General features: G+C 49.9%; 1 protein-coding gene across 1 annotated transcript; it reads left to right on the top strand.

The window, feature by feature from the left end:
• The first annotated feature begins 2,182 nt into the window (after positions 1 to 2,182).
• PRODH2 (proline dehydrogenase 2) lies at positions 2,183 to 17,308 on the top strand. Its single transcript, XM_047791022.1, has 10 exons — positions 2,183 to 2,449; positions 2,526 to 2,722; positions 2,813 to 2,951; positions 3,031 to 3,117; positions 8,391 to 8,471; positions 8,551 to 8,706; positions 8,806 to 8,972; positions 15,254 to 15,364; positions 15,753 to 15,838; positions 17,062 to 17,308. The coding sequence occupies exons 1-10, from the start codon at positions 2,276 to 2,278 to the stop codon at positions 17,244 to 17,246; spliced, it is 1,383 nt and encodes a 460-aa protein (XP_047646978.1). The 5' UTR covers positions 2,183 to 2,275; the 3' UTR covers positions 17,247 to 17,308.
• The last annotated feature ends 488 nt before the right edge of the window (positions 17,309 to 17,796 follow it).

The raw sequence follows: 17,796 nt of genomic DNA, 5'->3' as shown, positions 1-17,796 counted from the left end.
GCTTATATTTGTGATTGCAGATTTTATTTCTTTAAACATTTCACAAAGGGCTAGTTTATAGTCTGATTTTGACAATTCCAATATCTGAAATTCTTGCAGGTCTGAATCTTTTGTTTTTTGTGGTGGTATATTGTATTTTCCAAAGATGGTCCTGGAGGGGCTGGAGACCAAGGTCAGTCACATGGGAGGTGGTCAGCCATGCCTATGGGACTGACCCCTGATAAAAAGCCTGGATACCACAGGTCACGTGAGTGTCCCTGGCCCGGGTACTCCATGTTTGTTTTCATGCGTTGTTGCTGGGAGAATTGAGTGCTGTTCACTAGGCTCTGCAGAGAGACAGCAAGAAGAAGCTTGTCCTGGTGTCTCCAGTACTGTGGGCTTCTTCCCTTTGGTATTTTTTTTTATGGCTATACCCTTGGCATATGGAAGTTCCCTGGGCAGGGATTGAATCTGAACCACGGCAGCTGAAAAGATCCTCTAACCCACTGCGCCAGGCCAGGGATCAAACCTGCACCTCTGCAGTGACTTGAGCAGCTGCAGTGGGATTCTTAACTCACTGTGCCACAGCGGGAACTCCCTCCCTTTGCTATATTAAATTTTAAAAATATTTTTATCTATTTATTTTTTGGCCACACTCACGGCATGCAGAAGTTCCCAGGCCAGGAATTGAACCTATGCCACAGCAGCCACCCAAGCCACAGCATTGACAATGCCAAGTCCTTAACTACTGGGCCACCGGGGAACTCCTCTCTTTGCTCTTTTTAATCTGTATCCTTTTACTCTAATAAATCATAACCATGAGGAAAACAGCTTTTCTGAGTTCTGTGTGTCCTTCTAGCAAGTCCATGAACCTGAGGTGGTTTGGGGGATCCCTTAACACAGGGGTGATTAATGGCATATACCAACAGGAGCAGAGGCACCAGTGAGACTGGACATACACAGCACTTAATGACCACAGCCAGTAGGTACGGAGCACATACTGTGTACCAGGCTGTGAGTTCCATGGGCTCCCAGGATCCTCATGACAACTCCATGAAACCGATACTGTGATTAATTTCTTACTTTTATTTTATTGTGAACTGTACATTCAGAAGTATAAATTGTAGATGTATGGCTTTAAAAATACTTATACTTAGCAGTGAACAATGATGAATCATAATTAGAATACAGAAAAAAGACACAGAAGCCCCCATAAGCTTCAACCCAGTTACAACTCCTCCAATTCCTTGAGCTAAACACCTCTCCAACTTTTGTGTGATAAGAATTTCCTTGCTTGTCTTTTCTTTATAGTTTTACCACCCACGTATGTTGCCATTTCATTGTCCATGCTTTCGAGTTTATTGAATAGATTAACACAGCATATTCCGTTTAGTCGTTGTCTGGCTTCTTTTTTTTTTTTTTGGCCACCCCTTGGCATATGGAGTTCCCAGGCCAGGGATCAGATCTGAGTTGCAGTTTCAACCTATGGTGCAGCTGCAAAAACACTGGATCCTTAACCCACTGTGCCAGGTTGATGGTCAAACCTGCATCCCAGAGCTTCAGAGATGCAACCGACCCCATTCCCACCACAGTGAGAACCCTGTGGTTGGTTTCTTTGATGAAATATTATGTATGTGAGATTTATTTGGGTGGTTGTGTGTATCAGTAATTTATTCTTTTCATTGCTGTATAGTACTCCATTGTATGAATATATCACAAAGTCTTCATCCATTCTCCACTCAATGGAAATTTGGGAGGTTCCCATTTGAGGTTATTACAAATAGTGCTGCTGTGAACATTTCTTCCTGTATAGGTTCCCTTATGCTCAAGTTCAAGTTCTCCAGGATATATACTCGGTATGGAACAGATGGGTTAAATGTTACATGCATTTTCACATTTGTTCAATAACACTATATTTGTTCCCATTTTAAGATGAAACAATTGCAACAAAAGAGATTTCCCAAGATCACAAAGCCACACTGTCTTGCTCCCAGAGCCCACTCTTCCTTAACACTCGCTGGTGCGTGATGGACCCCTAATAATCCTGAGCTGTTATGCCGACGGTCATTGGGGGCTATTATTGGGGGTTGCCTTTCCCATACCCATTATTCTGAACTCTGTCCCTATAAGTTAATAATTAACTACCCCCCCAAAGAGCCTGTGATCCTAAAGATTTGCCTTTCCCTGGGTACTGCCTGGTTAATCAGTCACTGCCCCTGGCCGGGCAAGGGGCACTTGGTAAACTTGCTACCTCCAGAGCCCCCTGACCTGGTGTGGAAGTGGTGAAGGACTCCTGATGCTCCGGACCTGTCGTGCGCTCTGCTCGCAAGCCAGCCCCTCCCCTGGGGGCTGGCAGCCCCTGAACTTTGATGGTGGGGCCTTCCACCTCAAGGGCACAGGAGAACTGACCCGGGCTTTGCTGGTGCTACGGCTATGTGCCTGGCCCCCTCTGGTCACCCATGGCCTGGCGGTGAGCAGTGACTGCGGGGACGGGCCTAGGGGATACCCAGGGCCAGGCTCTAAGGCCTCGCTCCCTGTCACCCCAGCTCCAAGCCTGGTCTCAGCGACTCCTGGGCTCCCGGCTCTCGGGCGCACTTCTCCGAGCATCCATCTATGGGCAGTTTGTGGCTGGTGAGACCGCAGAGGAGGTGAAGGGCTGTGTCCAACAGCTCAAGACCCTAGGCCTCCAGCCCCTCCTGGCAGTGCCCACTGAGGAGGAGCCAGACTCAGCTGTCAAGACTGGGTGAGTAGGGGACCAGGGCCCAGGGGGGGCGGGAGGCTGGGAAGGAAGGGGGTTAGTGGGCTCAAGCCCTGACACCTGCTGGCTGGGCAGTGAGGCCTGGTATGAGGGGAACCTCAGGGCTATGCTGCGATGTGTGGACCTGTCACGAGGCCTCCTGGAGACCCCTGGCCGAACTGGAGACATCCTCATGCAACTGAAGATTACAGCGCTGGCCAGCACTCAGCTCTGTGTAAGGGAGGGGCAAGGGGGGAGTGGGGGTGTTGTTGCCCACCAGGTCCCCCTCACCCCCCACTACCACCCCATTCCAGAAGGAGCTAACCTCATGGGTCAGAAGGCCAGGGGATTCCTTGGAGCTGAGCCCCAAGAGACTGGCTGAAGCCATGGACTCTGGGCGGGTAAGAACCTCAGGCTGGGAGAGATGGAATGACTAGTGGGGGATGTGGAGGTGGCAGGCACCTGCCAGGGGTGTGTGCAAAACATTTAGGAGTTCCTGTTGTGGCTCAGCAGGCTATGAACCTGACTAATAGCCATGAGGATGCGGGTTTGATCCCTGGCCTCGATCAGTGGGTTAAGGATTGGGTGGTGCTGAGAGCTGTGGTGTAGATTGCAGATGATGCTCGGATCTGGCATTGCTGTAGCTGTAGTGTAGGCCAGCAGCTACAGCTCCGATTCCACCCCTAGCTTGGGAACTTCCATATGCCATCAGTGTGGCCCCAAAAAACCCAAAAAACAAACAAAAAAAAAAACCCCACCAAGCCATTTAACTACTTCTACTTCCAAGGTTAAAAAGATCTGAATAAATGTGACTACAGCCCTGGGGCATGGCTGGAATGAATAGAAAGAACATGGGTCACCTGGAGATTTTAGGGGGGGGGCCTGGGGGCTGCCGAGCTCCCAGAGGCGGGATGGAGATGGCAGCTCTTTAGCAACTAGAAGCAAGTAATCAATCTTTTATCAATCAATTCAGCTCTGCTGGTGTGTGCTGATTAGCTGGGAGCTATGATTAGACCAATAGGCTTTTGGTTCATTCATTCACTCATTCATTCTTTCATTTCTTCTTCATTTCTGAATCATACCCTCCCTGCTGTTGGCAACCACTCCATCCTGTATAATGTGTATTTCTTTGTCATCGTGACTTTATTTTGCCAAGTATATGCTATTTGGGGGCATATTTTCCCAACATTTTATTATGAAAAATTTCAAACATACGGAAATGTTGAGGAGTTCTTGTTGTGGTGCAATGGGATTGGCAGCACCTCTGGAGCACTGGGGTGCAGGTCTGATCCCCTGCTGGCACAGTGGGTTAAGGATCCATCGTTGCCACAGCTGCGGTGTAGATCGCAACTGAGGCTCAGATCTGATCTCTGGCCCAGGAACTACATATGCCATGGGGCAGCCAAAAAAGAAAAAAGGAAAAAAAAAAGCTGAAAGAATTTTGCAATGGACACCCACATACCTGCCACTGTTAACACTTAACTAGACTTTTTTTAAGACCATATCTATCCCCCATCCATTCTTTTATCCATCCATCGATCCATCGTATTTTTTGATGCATTTTACTTCTCCCTCAGATGTTTCAGAATGCACATCCCTAGTTAGAGCTCAGAAATAATTTCTTTTCAGGTGAAATTTACATAACAATGAAACGCACACATTGTAAATGTACCCTTTGATGAGTTTGGACCAATATACACCTGAGCTTTTCAAATCTCCATCAAGCTATTGCACATTTCCATCACTGCAGAAAGTTCCTTTGTGCCCTTCTCCATCCATCTTGGGGATATAGTTTGAAATGTACACAAGTAACACTCTGTTTACTTACTTTCTCCACTGAGCCCTCTGAACTTAACAGCCTTCAAGCCTCTCTGTGTGCATCTCACCCAGTATTTCCATTGCTCCTTCTGGCCCTGTGGTTTGTCTCTCCTGGGATGGACACCTGGGTGGCCTGTGGGTCTCCACTACCACAAATAATGCTTCCTGGCACCTGCTGATGTTTCTTATTTCAATTTGTAATTGTAAAAATATGTTACAGAACACTTGGCAGCAGGTCTTAGGGCTTCAAGGGTCAGCCTTAGGGTGTAACGAGATTTACCTCTTCATGAGCTTTAGTTTACTCATGTGAGGACGGTGATAGTAATTTCTTCCCAGAATGATTTTAAGGCCTAAAACCCCTGCCAGGCTGGCATCTTCACAATGACAGAGGAACCCTCCTCCTTCGGTGGCATTTGCTTCCCTTGGCTTCCCCAAGACCATCAGACCTGGTCTCCCTTATCCATCTCCACTGGTTCGTTCTCCATCTTCGTAAGGTTTTAGTCTGCCTGGCTCAAATAATACGGAGGTTTCCCCGGGATAGGTCCTGGCTGTCTCTCCTTTCACATCTTACTCCGCTCCAAGGGGCCTTCTCACCACCCCCCAGAGCCTCAGCTTCCCTGCTCTGCACTAATGACGCCCACCTTTCTGTCTCCAGCCCCAGCCTTTCCCTTGAGCCCCGTGGACACCTGGACACCTTCCCCTGACGTTCCCCAGACTCCATATCCCACTGGGTCCCACACTGACCTTGGGGTCTCTCCAAACCTGCCCCTTCCTCCTGTCCCCAACTTAGTCCCCCTCCCAGCTCCCACCCACCTCTGGTCTCCACAGCGCAGTTCGTGGCTGTCCCATTCACGGCCATATCCTGGCCCCTGGCCCCTAGACCAGCTATGATAAACGTATGTCAAATGAATGAATAAATGAATGGAGCAAATGAGGTTGAAATAATAAACTGATGGTGGAAAACTTACAGATCACTCACAATGGGCCACTCGCTGTCCTAAGTGGTTTATATGTGTTCGAGGGAGACATTTACTCTGCCAGTGAGTGGGCGTGTAGGGTGATGCTTAAGAACCCAGGCTCTGGGAGTTCCTGATGTAGTGCAATGGGATATTCAGGGTCTTTGCAGCACCAGGACGAGGGTTCGATCCCCAGCTTGGCACAGTGGGTTAAAGAATCTGGTAGGTCACAACTGTGGCTTGGAACTGGTCCCTGGGAACTCCATATGCCACAGGGAGGCCAAAAAAAAAAAAAAAAAAGAACTCAGGCTCTCTAGAAGGTGTGGTTTAAATCCCAGATCAAGCTGTGTGACTTTAGATGAGTGATCTCACCTCTCTGTGCCTGAGTTCCCCTTCTGTAAAATGGGGATGATAATAGCCCCTACCTCAGAGAGTGGTGAAGGGTAAATGGAGACCTGGGGTAGCGCCTGGCACTGAGTAGGCCCTCCGAGGCTGCTCACACACCAGAGCTCCCCAGGACAGTTCTCTGACTTTTTTTTTTTTTTTTTGGACCCGGAAGTGTATGGAGCTCCCAGGCCAGGGATCAGATCCAAGCTGTAGCTGTAGACAAAGCCGTAGCAATGGCCACATCGGATCCTTAACCCACTGTGCCGGCCAGGGATCAAACCTGAGTCCCAGCGCTCCCAAGATGCTGCCAATCCCATTGCACCGCAGTGGGAGCTCCGACATTCTCTGATTGAAGAGAACTGGGCAGATGCCCCTCACTCTTCCCTCCTCCTGGAGAGAGTTTTCTCCCCCAAGAAGGGGTCCGTATCCATCCTGTTGGCTGTTCCATCCGTTCCTCTTTCTTTAACTTCCCAATTTCTTTGAACCCAGCTGGACTGCCCGAGTCACCCGCAGCTCACATTCACCCGTGAACCCCCTTAAGAAGACTGTGCATGAATTAGGGACGTTATCGTTTCCACGTTACAAATGTAACAATACCCTGGAGTTCCCACCATAGCTCAGCAGTAATGAACCCAACTAGTATCTATGAGGATACAGGTTCGATCCCTGGCTTTGCTCAATGGGTCAAGAATCCGGCATTGCTGTGAACTGTGGTGTGGGTCCTGCCAGCTTGGATCTGGCGTTGCTGTGGCTGTGGCTAGGCCGGTGGCTACAGCTCTGATTCGGCCCCTAGCCTGGGATCCTCAATATGCCACAGGTGTGGCCCTAAAAAAAAAGAAAAGGAAAGAAAGAAATGTAATAATTCCCTAAATATTTGTCGAACTTCTGCCACATTCCAGGTGCTGCACCAGATGTGGACTTGATGACCAAGACAGACAAAATCTCTGCCCTTAAAGGCACTAATTTTCTAGTTAGGGAGGGGCAAGAGACACTCAACCATTAAAACCAAAGCCAATATGTAACTAGTATAACTCATCATCATAGGGAAGCAGAAAGCTGAGGAGGGGAAAGGAGAGTGCCATAGGGAGGTACAAATTCAGCCAGGAAGACCTCATAGAGCAGGGAACACTGGGAGAAAGAGCCAGCACAGAGGCAGGTGACATCTGGGGGAAGGAGTGTTCCAGGTGGAAGGAACAGCCAGAGCAAAGGCTCTGAAGTGGGATGGCCCCTGGCATATTCAAATAGCAGCAGGGGGATGGGGTGGCTGAGGCGGGCAGTGAGTCTGGGGGGCAGTGGGCCAGGCAGGGTGGGAAGGAGGTGAGAGCAGCGGGGCCAAACTGGGGAGGCTTGGGAGCTGCAGAGTTTGTCTGGGGGTGGGTTTTTTTTGCTTTTTTTTTTTTTTTAAGGCCCGCACCTGGGGCACATGGAAGTTTCCAGGCTACGGGTCCAATGGGAGCTATGGCTGCTGGCCTACACCACAACCACAGCAACGCGGGATCCGCGCTGCATCTGTGACCTACTCCACAGCTCATGGCAATGCTGGATCCCCGACCCACTGAGTGAAGCCAGGGCTCAAACCCACATCCTCAGGGATACTAGTTGGATTCATTTCTACTGCACCACGTCGGGAACTCCGCAACGAGGTCTTTGATGTTTGATGTGGAAACTGAGGTCCCAAGAGGCTAATGCGAGGTCACACTTGTGGCACTTATTATGAGCTAGCCACTGTTCCAAATACTTTTTTTTGGTTTATTCCAAGTCGTTTTGCTCTCCCAGCATCGGTCTCCTCACTGGAACATGGGGCTTAGAATAACATCTGCCTACGAGGATCATTGTGAAGATTAAATAAATAAGATAGTATAAGATAGTATATGAAGATCAATAAGTAAGATAGTATACAACGTGCATATTGAGTGCTTATCACATGCTGGCACTCTCCTCTGCTTTTTATGTCCAGACACAGCTCACATATTAACTAATTCTTATTCACAGAGCAACTCCACAGGTGGATACTATCATCCTCCCTTTTTTTTTTTTTCCTTTTTTGGCCACGCTGTGCCATGTGGAGCTCCCAGGCCAGGCATCAGATCTGAGCCGTAGTTTCAGCTTAAGCCACAGCTGCGGCAGCGCCAGATCCTTAATCCAACTGTGCACGGCCAGGGGTTGAACCTTCGACCCAGTGCTTCCACGACACTGCCGATCCTGTTGCGCCACAGCAGGAACTCCCATCCTCCCCATTTTACAGAGGAGAACATTGAGGCCCAGAGAGGTTGTATGACTTGCTCAAGGCCACACAGTAAGTAGTGGAGCCAGAATTCAAACTCAGATTCTGGGCACTTGACCGCTGGGCTCTCTCTACCCACATAAATAGCATCTATATGATGTAACTACTTTTCGAACTGCTAACACTTTCGAAACTGTTTTTCCCTTCTCTGTGGTTGGAGAGAGGGGACTTAGGCCCTGGAAGGGTCTAGTAGCCCTGAGCTGCTCTCACCTCCCCTCTGCCCCCCCAGGACCTCCAGGTCTCCTTCCTCAACACTGAGCAAAACCGTCATCTCCAGGCCTCCCTGAGCCGCTTGCACCGGGTGGTACAGGTAACACCTCTGCCTTGGTCTGGCTCCACTGCACCTGCTGGTCACCCCTGGGGGCCCCACCACAGTCTCTCCCCCTCAGCATGCCCGGGCCCAGCACGTGAGGCTCCTGGTGGATGCTGAGTACACCTCGCTGAACCCTACACTCTCTCTGCTGGTGGCCGCCCTGGCTGTGCGCTGGAACAGCCCCAGGGAAGGCGGGCCCTGGGTGTGGAACACTTACCAGGCCTATCTGAAGGTGCGAGGTGCCCTGGGGGTGCGGGGTGGGGCAGCAGGTAGATCACAGGCCGGGATCCCGGTTCCCTCCTGACCTGAAGCTGCCCCCATGCTCTGCCAGGACACCTACAAGCGGCTGAGGCGAGATGCTGAGGCCGCAGACAGGGCTGGCCTGGCCTTTGGAGTGAAGCTGGTACGAGGGGCGTATCTGGACAAGGAGAGAGAGCTGGCCCGGCTCCAGGGGACTGAAGACCCCACTCAGCCTGACTACGAGGCTACCAATCAGAGGTGAGTCTGGGCTGGACCGGCCTCTGTGTAATATCAACGTCCGACTTTTCATTCGGGCTCACCTCCCAGGGTGCTGAGTGCCCTCCCTGCCCTCGTCCAGGACACTGTCACTTCCCACCTAAACAGCAGCCTCCCCCTTGGGCTCCCTGCTCGGTCCTCTGTCCCCTCTCCCCATTCTGTCCCCAGGTGCAGCCAGAGAGACCTGTTAAGACCTGAGTCAAATCTTGACTCTCTCACAGCAGCCAGCACACCTTCCATAAGCCCCAATCCTGTCCCCTCACTCACTTCACTGTAGCCACACTGGCCTCCTTGATGACCCCAGGGCCTTTGTACTTCCTGTTCCCCCTGCCCCGCACGTGCTTCCTGCAGACAGCTGCATGGCTCGATCCCTCACATGTACTTACTGGTATCTTCTCAAGGGACTGTCTCTGTCCTCCCGTCAAAAACAGGAACATCCCACACCCACTCTCTTCTTGGATTTCTGTTTCTCCCAGCACTTGTCAGCAGCTGAGGTTTCACATTCAGTTGCTCACTGTCTCCCCCATGAGCATGTGGGCCCAGGAGGGCAGGGCTTTCTGACTTGTTCACTGCTGACCTCCCAAGGCTTAAAAGTGTGCCTGCTGCATGGTACGGATCCGGGTTCTTTGGTGGTGGTGGGTTTTATGTTTATTTATTTATTTAGTGGCTGCCACATTGCAGCAACTTTGATGTGGGATCTCAGTTTCCAGGCCAGGGCTTGAATGAACCTGGCTACAGGGGTGAATGCACTGAATCCTCACCACTAGACCACCAGGGAACTCCTGGTACGGATCTGTTGAATGAATAAACAACCTCAAGCGTTTGATACTATTTTTATCATCCCCATTTCACAGAGGATGAGACCGAGGCACAGAGAGGTAGAATCACTTCCCCAAGCTAACAAGTGGCAGGGCCAAGATTTGAGCCTAGGCAGACTGGCTCTAGAACCCACATTCTTACCCACCTCACCTCACCCCATGCAAGTGATGCTCCTTGGACCACCCTCCCACAGCCCTGCAGAGAAGGAATTTCTTCTTTCAACACTTAATCTCAGAGTTCTCGTCGTGGCTCAGTGGTTAACGAATCCGACTAGGAATCATGAGGTTGTGGGTTCGATCCCTGGCCTTGCTCAGTGGGTTAAGGATCTGGAGTTGCTGTGAGCTGTGGTGTGGGTTGCAGACAGGGCTCGGATGCCACATTGCTATGGCTGTGGTGTAGGCTGGCGGCTGCAGCTCCGATTAGACCCCTAGCCTGGGAACCTCCATGTGCCATAGGAAGCGGCCCTAGAAAAGGCAAAAAGACAAAACAAACAAACAAACAAAAAAAAACACTAACTCGCCAACCACCTGATTTAGATCGGGACCTGTGCGACCAAGGTGGCCCCCAGGCCCTGTCCTCAGGGAGCTTTCAAAGCCTGACTCCATTTCACAGTGGATCAAGGAGAGGGCTGTAGAGCCACAGGAACTTACCAAGCTTCCTGAGCAAGTGGCCAAGCCACCAAGACTAAGCTTGCATCCAAGGCCCATGATGGCCCCTAGGCACGTATGTGTCCCATAGGCTTAATCACTGGCACCATTATTTGTTTTTACTGAGATATAATTCACATACCATAAAATTCATTTTTTGTTTTTTGTTTTTTGTTTTTTTTCTTTTTATAGCTGCACCTGTGGCATATGAAGTCCCCAAGCTAGGGGTTGAATCGGAGCTGCAGCTGCAGGTCTGCACCACAGCCTCAGCAATGCCAGATCTGAGCCGCATCTGTGACCTATGCCACAGCTTGTGGAAACACCATAACCTTAACCCAACTGAGAGAGGCCAGGCATTGAACCCTCATCCTCATGGAAGCTATGTCAGGTTTGTTTGGTTTTTTTTAGGACTGCCCCCTTGGCATATGGAGGTTCTGAGGCTAGGGGCGAATCAGAGCTGTAGTTGCTGGCCTACACCAGATCCGAACCACCAGATCTGCAAACTACACCATAGCTCACGGCAACACTGGATCCTTAACCCACTGATCGAGGCTGGGGATTGAACCTGCGTCCTCATGGATACTAGTCAGATTCGTTTCTGCTGAGCCATGACAGGAACTCCATCAGATTCTTAACCCACTGAGCCACAACAGGAGCTCCCGCTATTTTAAAGTGTACAATTCAATGGCTTTTAGTGGATTTGTAAGATGGTGCAGCCATCACCTCTGTCTAATTCTGGAACATTTTTATCACCTCAAAGAAGAAATCCCATCTCCATGTGCAGCCACTTCCCATTCCCACCTGCCTTCTGTCCCTGGCAACCACTAAGCTGCTTTCTGTCTCTGTGGCTTTTGTGTATTTTGATGTTTCATATTAATGGAATCATATGAAATGTGACCTTGTGTACCTGGCTTCCTACACTCAGCACAATGTTTTCAAGGTTCGTCCATGATGGAGCATGAGTCAGTGCATCATTCCATGTTCTGGTTAAATACTATTCCATTGTGTGGACAGATGGTTTTTGTTTTTTGTTTTTGTTTTTTTGTCTTTTTAGCAGGGCCAGGGATCGAACCTGCGTCGTTGTGGTTACTAGTCAGAGTAATTTCCCCTGAGCCACGACCGGAATTCACAGACATTGTTTTGTTTATCCATTCTTCAGCTGACAAACATTGGGATTGTTTCCACTTTTTGTCACTGTGAATAGTGCTGCCATCAATAGCCATGTACACAGTTTCATGTGAACGTACATTCTCAATTATCTCAAAAGTTCAGGTCTCTAGGAGAATCTTTGGGTCATATGATATCCCCATATTTAACTTTTTAAGGAACTGCCGGATGGTTTTCCAAAGCAGCTGCAGCATTTTAGATTCACGCCAAGCCTGGGTGAGGGTTGCAATTCTGCACTTATGCTGTAGTGCAGTACCATTAAGGTTGTAAGAGAGATTTTGAATAAATAATACATTCAGGAGTTCCCGTCGTGGCTCAGTGGTTAACGAATCCAACTAGGAACCATGAGGTTGCAGGTTTGATCCCTGGCCTTGTTGAGGGGGTTAAGGATCCGGCATTGCTGTGGCTGTGGTGTAGGCCAGTGGCTACAGCTCCGATAAGGCCCCTAGCCTAGGAACCTCCATATGCCACGGGAGCGGCCCTAGAAAAGACAAAAAGACCAAAAAAAAAATTCATATGATTCAAACATCAAAATTATATGGGAGTTCCCTAGCAGTCTAGTGGTTAAGGATCCAGCATTGTCGCTGCTATGGCATGGGTTTAACCCCTGGCAGGGGAATTTCTGCATGCTGCAGGCACAGCCAAAAAAAAAGACCTGCAAACAACCCATCAAAATGATATGAAAATTGGAGTTCCTGATGTAGCTCAGCAGGTTAAGAACCCAGCTGGTATCCATGAGGAAGCGGGTTTGATCCCTGGCCTCTCTATCAGTGGGCTAAGGATTGGGTATTGCCCTGAGCTTCAATGTAGGTCACAGATGCAGCTTGGATCCCGTGTTGCTGTTGCTCTGATTCAACCCCTAACCTGGGAACTTCCATATGTCACAGGTATGGCCCTAAAAAGACATGTGAAAAATTATATGAAAATGAACACCTCCACCCACATCCACCCACATTCCCATCTACTCTGGGTCCCCCTGCTCCTGCAGGTAACCACTTTTGTTAGTTTTTTACACCTGCTTCCTGAGTTCCTGAATGCAGATACAGGCAAACACCAAGATTTTTGAATGTATGTATGCAGAAGGCATCATGCCTATGGTCCTTGCTTTCTCCTCAGCTGGGTATCTTAAAGGCAGAATAGTCTGGTGTTAATGAGCCCAGACCCTGGAGCCACACACAGCCTGGGTTTAAATTCGAGCTTGGCCGCTTGGAGCTGTGTGACACGGAGACAAGGGACGTAACCTTGCTCAGCTCAGTTTCCCTCTGTAAGAAGGGGAATAACCGGAACCTCTGCCTCCCAGAGTTGATTCAGAGTAGATGAGTCAATGTGTGCGTGTCAGCCAGGGTCCCAGAGGAAGCAGAATTCCAAGCAAAGGGGTTGAGCTTTATTTTTTTTAAGTTTTATTTTTGTTTTTTAGGGCCGCACCAGAGGCATATGGAAGTTCCCAGGCTAGGGGTTGAATGGGAGCTACAGCTGCTGGCCTATGCCACAGCCGCAGCAACTTGGGACCAAGCCTCGTCTTTGAACTACATCACAGCTCACAGCAACGCTGGATCCTTAACCCACTGAGCGGGGCCAGGGATGGAATCCGCATCCTCATGGCTACTAGCTGGGTTTGTTACTGCTGAGCCACAATGGGAGATCCAAAGAGGTTTAACTTAAATTTATGATGATGATTGTACAACTATAAATGTAATAAAATTAAATTAAAAAATTTAAAATTTGGAGTTCCTGTCATGGTACAGCAGAAACGAATCCAACTAACATCCTGGCCTCACTCAGTGGGTCCGGGATACAGCATTGCTGCGAGCTGTAGTGTAGGTCGCATATGCACTTGGACCCCAAGTTGCTGTGGTTGTGGTTTAGGCCAGCAGCTGTGGCTCTGATTCAACCCCTAGCCTGGGAACTTCCGTATGCTGAAGGCGAAGCCCTAAAAAGCAAAAAAATAAAATAAAAAAATAAAAAAAAATTAAAATTTGGAGTTCTCTGGTGGCTCAGCAGGCTAAGGATCTGGAGCCGTCACTGCTGTGGCCCTGGCCACTGCTGTGGCATGATTTCAATCCCTGGCCCAGAAACTTCTATATGCTGTGGGTTTGCCAAAATTTTTTAAAATTAAAGTAATTAATTAATTAATTTATTTATTTATTTTTGTCTTTTTAGGGCCACACCTGTGGCACATGGAGGTTCCCAAGCTAGGGGTCTAATCTGAGCTGTAGCCTACACCACAGCCACAGCAATGCAGGATCCCAGCCACCTCTTCGACACACAACACAGCTCACAGCAACGCTGGATCTGTAACCCACTGAACAAGGCCAGGGATCGAACCTGAGTCTTCATGGATACTGGTCAGGTTTATCAACCACCAAGCCACGATGGGAACTCCGAAAAAAAATTTTTAATTTAGTGAAGGGACTATTTAAGGGGAGTGGTAAGGTTAGGGGAAGCCACAAGGAATGCTGAGGCACCCAGGAGCCCACAAGAGTGGGAAGCTACTCTGACCCTGTGCTATAACCGAGGAGGAGGGGCCGCCCTGGGGGCCGTGTGGCCACATGGGGGACAGTGAAAGTGGGCCAGGCAGGGAGCTAAGAGGTGAAGTACCTGTGCTCGCTCTCCTCCTACCTCCTGTTCCCCTGACCATGACTCCACAGGTGATGCAGGACAGAAAAGTCAGCTTCGTGAGAGGCAGAGAGGGATGGAGACTTGACTGGAGGGCGATGACAGTAGCCAGTGCAGTATGTGACGTCTGGAGGTGGCACCTGGCCTATGGCAAGCTCAGTGATCATTTACCAGTCTTTTTTTTTTTTTTTTTTGGCCGTGCCTACGGCATTCGGATGTTGCTGGGCCAGAGCTGTAACCAGAGCCATAACCAGAGCCGCTACAGTGACAATGCCAGATCTGTAATTCACTGAGCCACCAGGAACATGCTAGTCTTTTCTTTTTTATTAAAAAAATTTTTTTTTGGCTGCCCTGAGGCATATGGAGCTCCCAGGCCAGAGATCAGATCCAAGCTGCAATCTCGGCTTAGGCTGCACATGCGACAATGCGGGATCCTTAATTCACTGTGCCAGGCTGGGCATTGAACCTGTGTCCCAGTGCTCACAACACGCCACCAATCCCGTTGTGCCTTTTTATACTTCTGTAACAGTGCCCGAGCCCCTGGTCCTTTTACAGCTGCATGCGCTCCACTGTCCTCTGGGTGTTCATTCAGCCGGTCCCCCATTACCGGCATCGGGGTCACTGCTAATCCTGCTCTGTAGACAATGCTGCAGTGAGTGACCTTGGGTAAATGTCATCTTATGGGATGTGGCCCTTTGCTGAGAGATGGCCATTGTGCCAAAGGCTTTATGTCCACCGTCGTCTCACTCCAGCCTCACAACAACGCTATGAAAGAGAAGGAAAAGCCTCTGAGGGTGTGTCCCTCGTAGCTGAGGAAGGTGGGATGCAGGTATTTCTTTTTTTTTTTTTCCTATAAATTTACATATGTTTTTGTTTTTTTGTGTATGTTGGGATGCAGGTATTTCCTGACTCCAGGATCCTTGCCCGAGGCACCCCACGGACGGAAATCCTCAGGTCCTACAGCCTAATCCTCACTCATCAGGTGCCATAAGTTGAACCTTCATCTCCCTTCAGTTACAGCCGCTGCCTGGAGCTGATGCTGAACCATGTGGCCCATCGTGGCCCCACATGCCACCTCATGGTGGCATCCCACAATGAGGAATCGGTCCGCCAGGCAACCAAGCGGTATGAAGTAGGGGAATGGGAGACAGATGCCCAAAGGGTGGTGGACATGGAACGAGGGGAGGGACACGGTGGGCCAAGAGGTTCAAAGGGGAGCTGGGGAGGAGAGTCAAAATATTTAACCCCTGCTACCCTGTAGGTCCCATAGGCCCCAGCTGAGCAAGGCATCGCCCCTTACTTGCTGGGGAACGAGGAGGTCCAAGGGTTCCAGGGGAGGAGCTGGGATGCACGGGGGAGTTTTCAGAAGGCCCAGGGCAATGGTGATTTATCAGTGAGTTTGGAAGTGCTTCAATATGTGAATAACTCGAACAGCCCTATGTGTGCGGAAAGGCTGACTTTCAGCACCAGATCCAGCCACATGGTCTGGACTGAAGCGTGGCCTCTTCTGTAGCATGTGGGAGCTGGACATCCCTCTGGATGGGCCCGTCTGTTTTGGACAACTTCTGGGAATGTGTGACCACGTCTCCTTGGCATTAGGTATGAGTGATCCATCCCCCAGCCCCCACCCCCATGTCCCAGCCCCAGGCCTCATTCTTTCCCAATCAGATCCCTTCTCCCCGTCCCAAACAACACCTGGCCAGGCTCCCATCCAGCGCCTGCAGCCAGCCCAGCGCCAGACCCTTCCAGATAGGTCTGCCCCGGATCTGAAGGCCTTGCAGGCCTGTGTCTGTGTCTGGGGTCTGTTGTTTTTGTTGGTTCCTGATCACGGCATCTTGTTTCCTGTGTGCTTTGGTTACCTTTATCGTGTTTTTTCCCAGGGCCTGAGACCAGAAGATTTGTTTCCTTCTGCCGGGTACTAAGGGGTACAAAATCACTGTACTTTAAATTCATAGCTCGAGGCTTCTTGAGATATCCCAGGGGTGCAAATTAGGGCTGCAAAAATGTTAGGGCCACACCCTCTCAGAGATGTATTTATCTGTTTTCTTTCTTCCGTGCTCTGCTTATGGTCAAGGTCCTTCCCTGGGTGTGTGTGTAGTGGTGGGATTTGGGGGGAGGGCTAATTTCTTGTTAATTCATACCCTGAGGGTCTAGTTTTTGGGATTCCAAATTAATCTGGGGACAGTCTTCTTTATAATTCACCCTGGTCAGTCTTTGAGCCTCCACTTCTGTACCCACTTATGTACCCCCTCAAATGTGAAGTCATCAAACAGCAGTTCAGTTTGCCTTCAGGGTAGGAATGCTTCTTGAGCATGTCTTCTTTGGATTCTCACTTTCTCTCTCTCTTTTCTTTCTTTCTTTCTTTTTTTTTTTTTTGTCTTTTTAGGGTCGCACCATGGCGCATGGAAATTCCCAGGCTAGAGGTCAAATTGCAGTTGCAGCTGCCAGCCTACGCCACGGCCACAGCAACGAGAGATCTGAGCCGCACCTGTGATCACAGCAACACCAGATCCTTAACCCACTGAGTGGGGCCAGAGATTGAACCAGCAACTTCATAGATACTAGTCGGGTTTGTTACCCCTGAGCTACAACGGGAACTCCCCCTTCTTAAATTAGTAAATTCCTTATTCTCTTGGAAGCATTTTAATAGCTTTGAGAAATTTTTTTTAAATGATTCCTTGATTTTTAGCTTTTTCAGGGGGACATTTTCTCCCACTCACCTAGTCCACCATGTTCTTGGAAATGGTAGTCTGTTCCAGATGGGGCCTGGGGGAGCCTCTCCCCAAACATGAGCCCATACCCTGCCAATGCTCTCCCTCCAGGGCAGGCTGGCTATGCTGTGTACAAGTCCATCCCCTATGGCTCCCTGGAGGAGGTCATCCCCTATCTGATCCGGAGGGCCCAGGAGAACCGAAGTGTACTGCGGGGTGCCCGCAGGGAACGGGAGCTGCTCAGCCAAGAACTTCGGCGGAGGCTGCTGGGGCGGGGCCTGAGGGTACCCCATTAGCATCCCCAGGGGTCATGTGGTCAATAAAGGTCTTGAGCTGCTGCCCAGATGGCTGCCCTGCACTGAAGCCGCCTCCTTGGGGAAGGGCTAACCTCAGTCAGCCTGAGTTAGGGGTCCCTGTAGCTCAAGGGAGATCTTCAGATGACCCTAGAGCATGGTAAGGGCATTGATCAGAGACTAATGAAGTCCCCACTCGCCCACCCTAAGGCGGCCGGTCCTGCAATAGGCCAGTTAGTGGCTGATGTGGAAATTTTTCTTCACCTCAGTGGACGCCCAGGTGAAGGGCACAGGTGAAAAGCAGACAAGGCACTGATGTCTAGAGACTGGGCTAAGGCCATGTGTCCAGGGAAGGACAGAGGGAAGAGCCAAACCACTCTAATTTTTTTTTTTTTTAATAGGCTGCACCCATGGCATACGGAATTTCCCAAGCCAGGGACCGAATCCGAGTGGCAGCTGTAATTTATGCTACAGTTATGACAGATCCTTTAACCCACTGCACCAGGCCAGGGATCGAACCTGCGCCTCAGGAACGACCTGAGCTGCTGCAGCC

Source organism: Phacochoerus africanus, chromosome 8 (genome assembly GCF_016906955.1).
Source record: "Phacochoerus africanus isolate WHEZ1 chromosome 8, ROS_Pafr_v1, whole genome shotgun sequence".
Classification (NCBI taxonomy): Eukaryota; Metazoa; Chordata; class Mammalia; order Artiodactyla; family Suidae; genus Phacochoerus; species Phacochoerus africanus.
Note: the sequence above shows the minus strand (reverse complement) of the source record. Positions and strands in the feature narration are given on the sequence as shown.

Bases quoted from the DNA above. Each gene is read 5' to 3' on its own strand.
- PRODH2 (XM_047791022.1), top strand. From the start codon at position 2,276: ATGCTCCGGACCTGTCGTGCGCTCTGCTCGCAAGCCAGCCCCTCCCCT. The intron at 15,365-15,752 runs GTATGAAGTAGG...CCTCTTCTGTAG, and splicing joins GTCCGCCAGGCAACCAAGCG to CATGTGGGAGCTGGACATCC. The intron at 15,839-17,061 runs GTATGAGTGATC...CTCTCCCTCCAG, and splicing joins CCACGTCTCCTTGGCATTAG to GGCAGGCTGGCTATGCTGTG.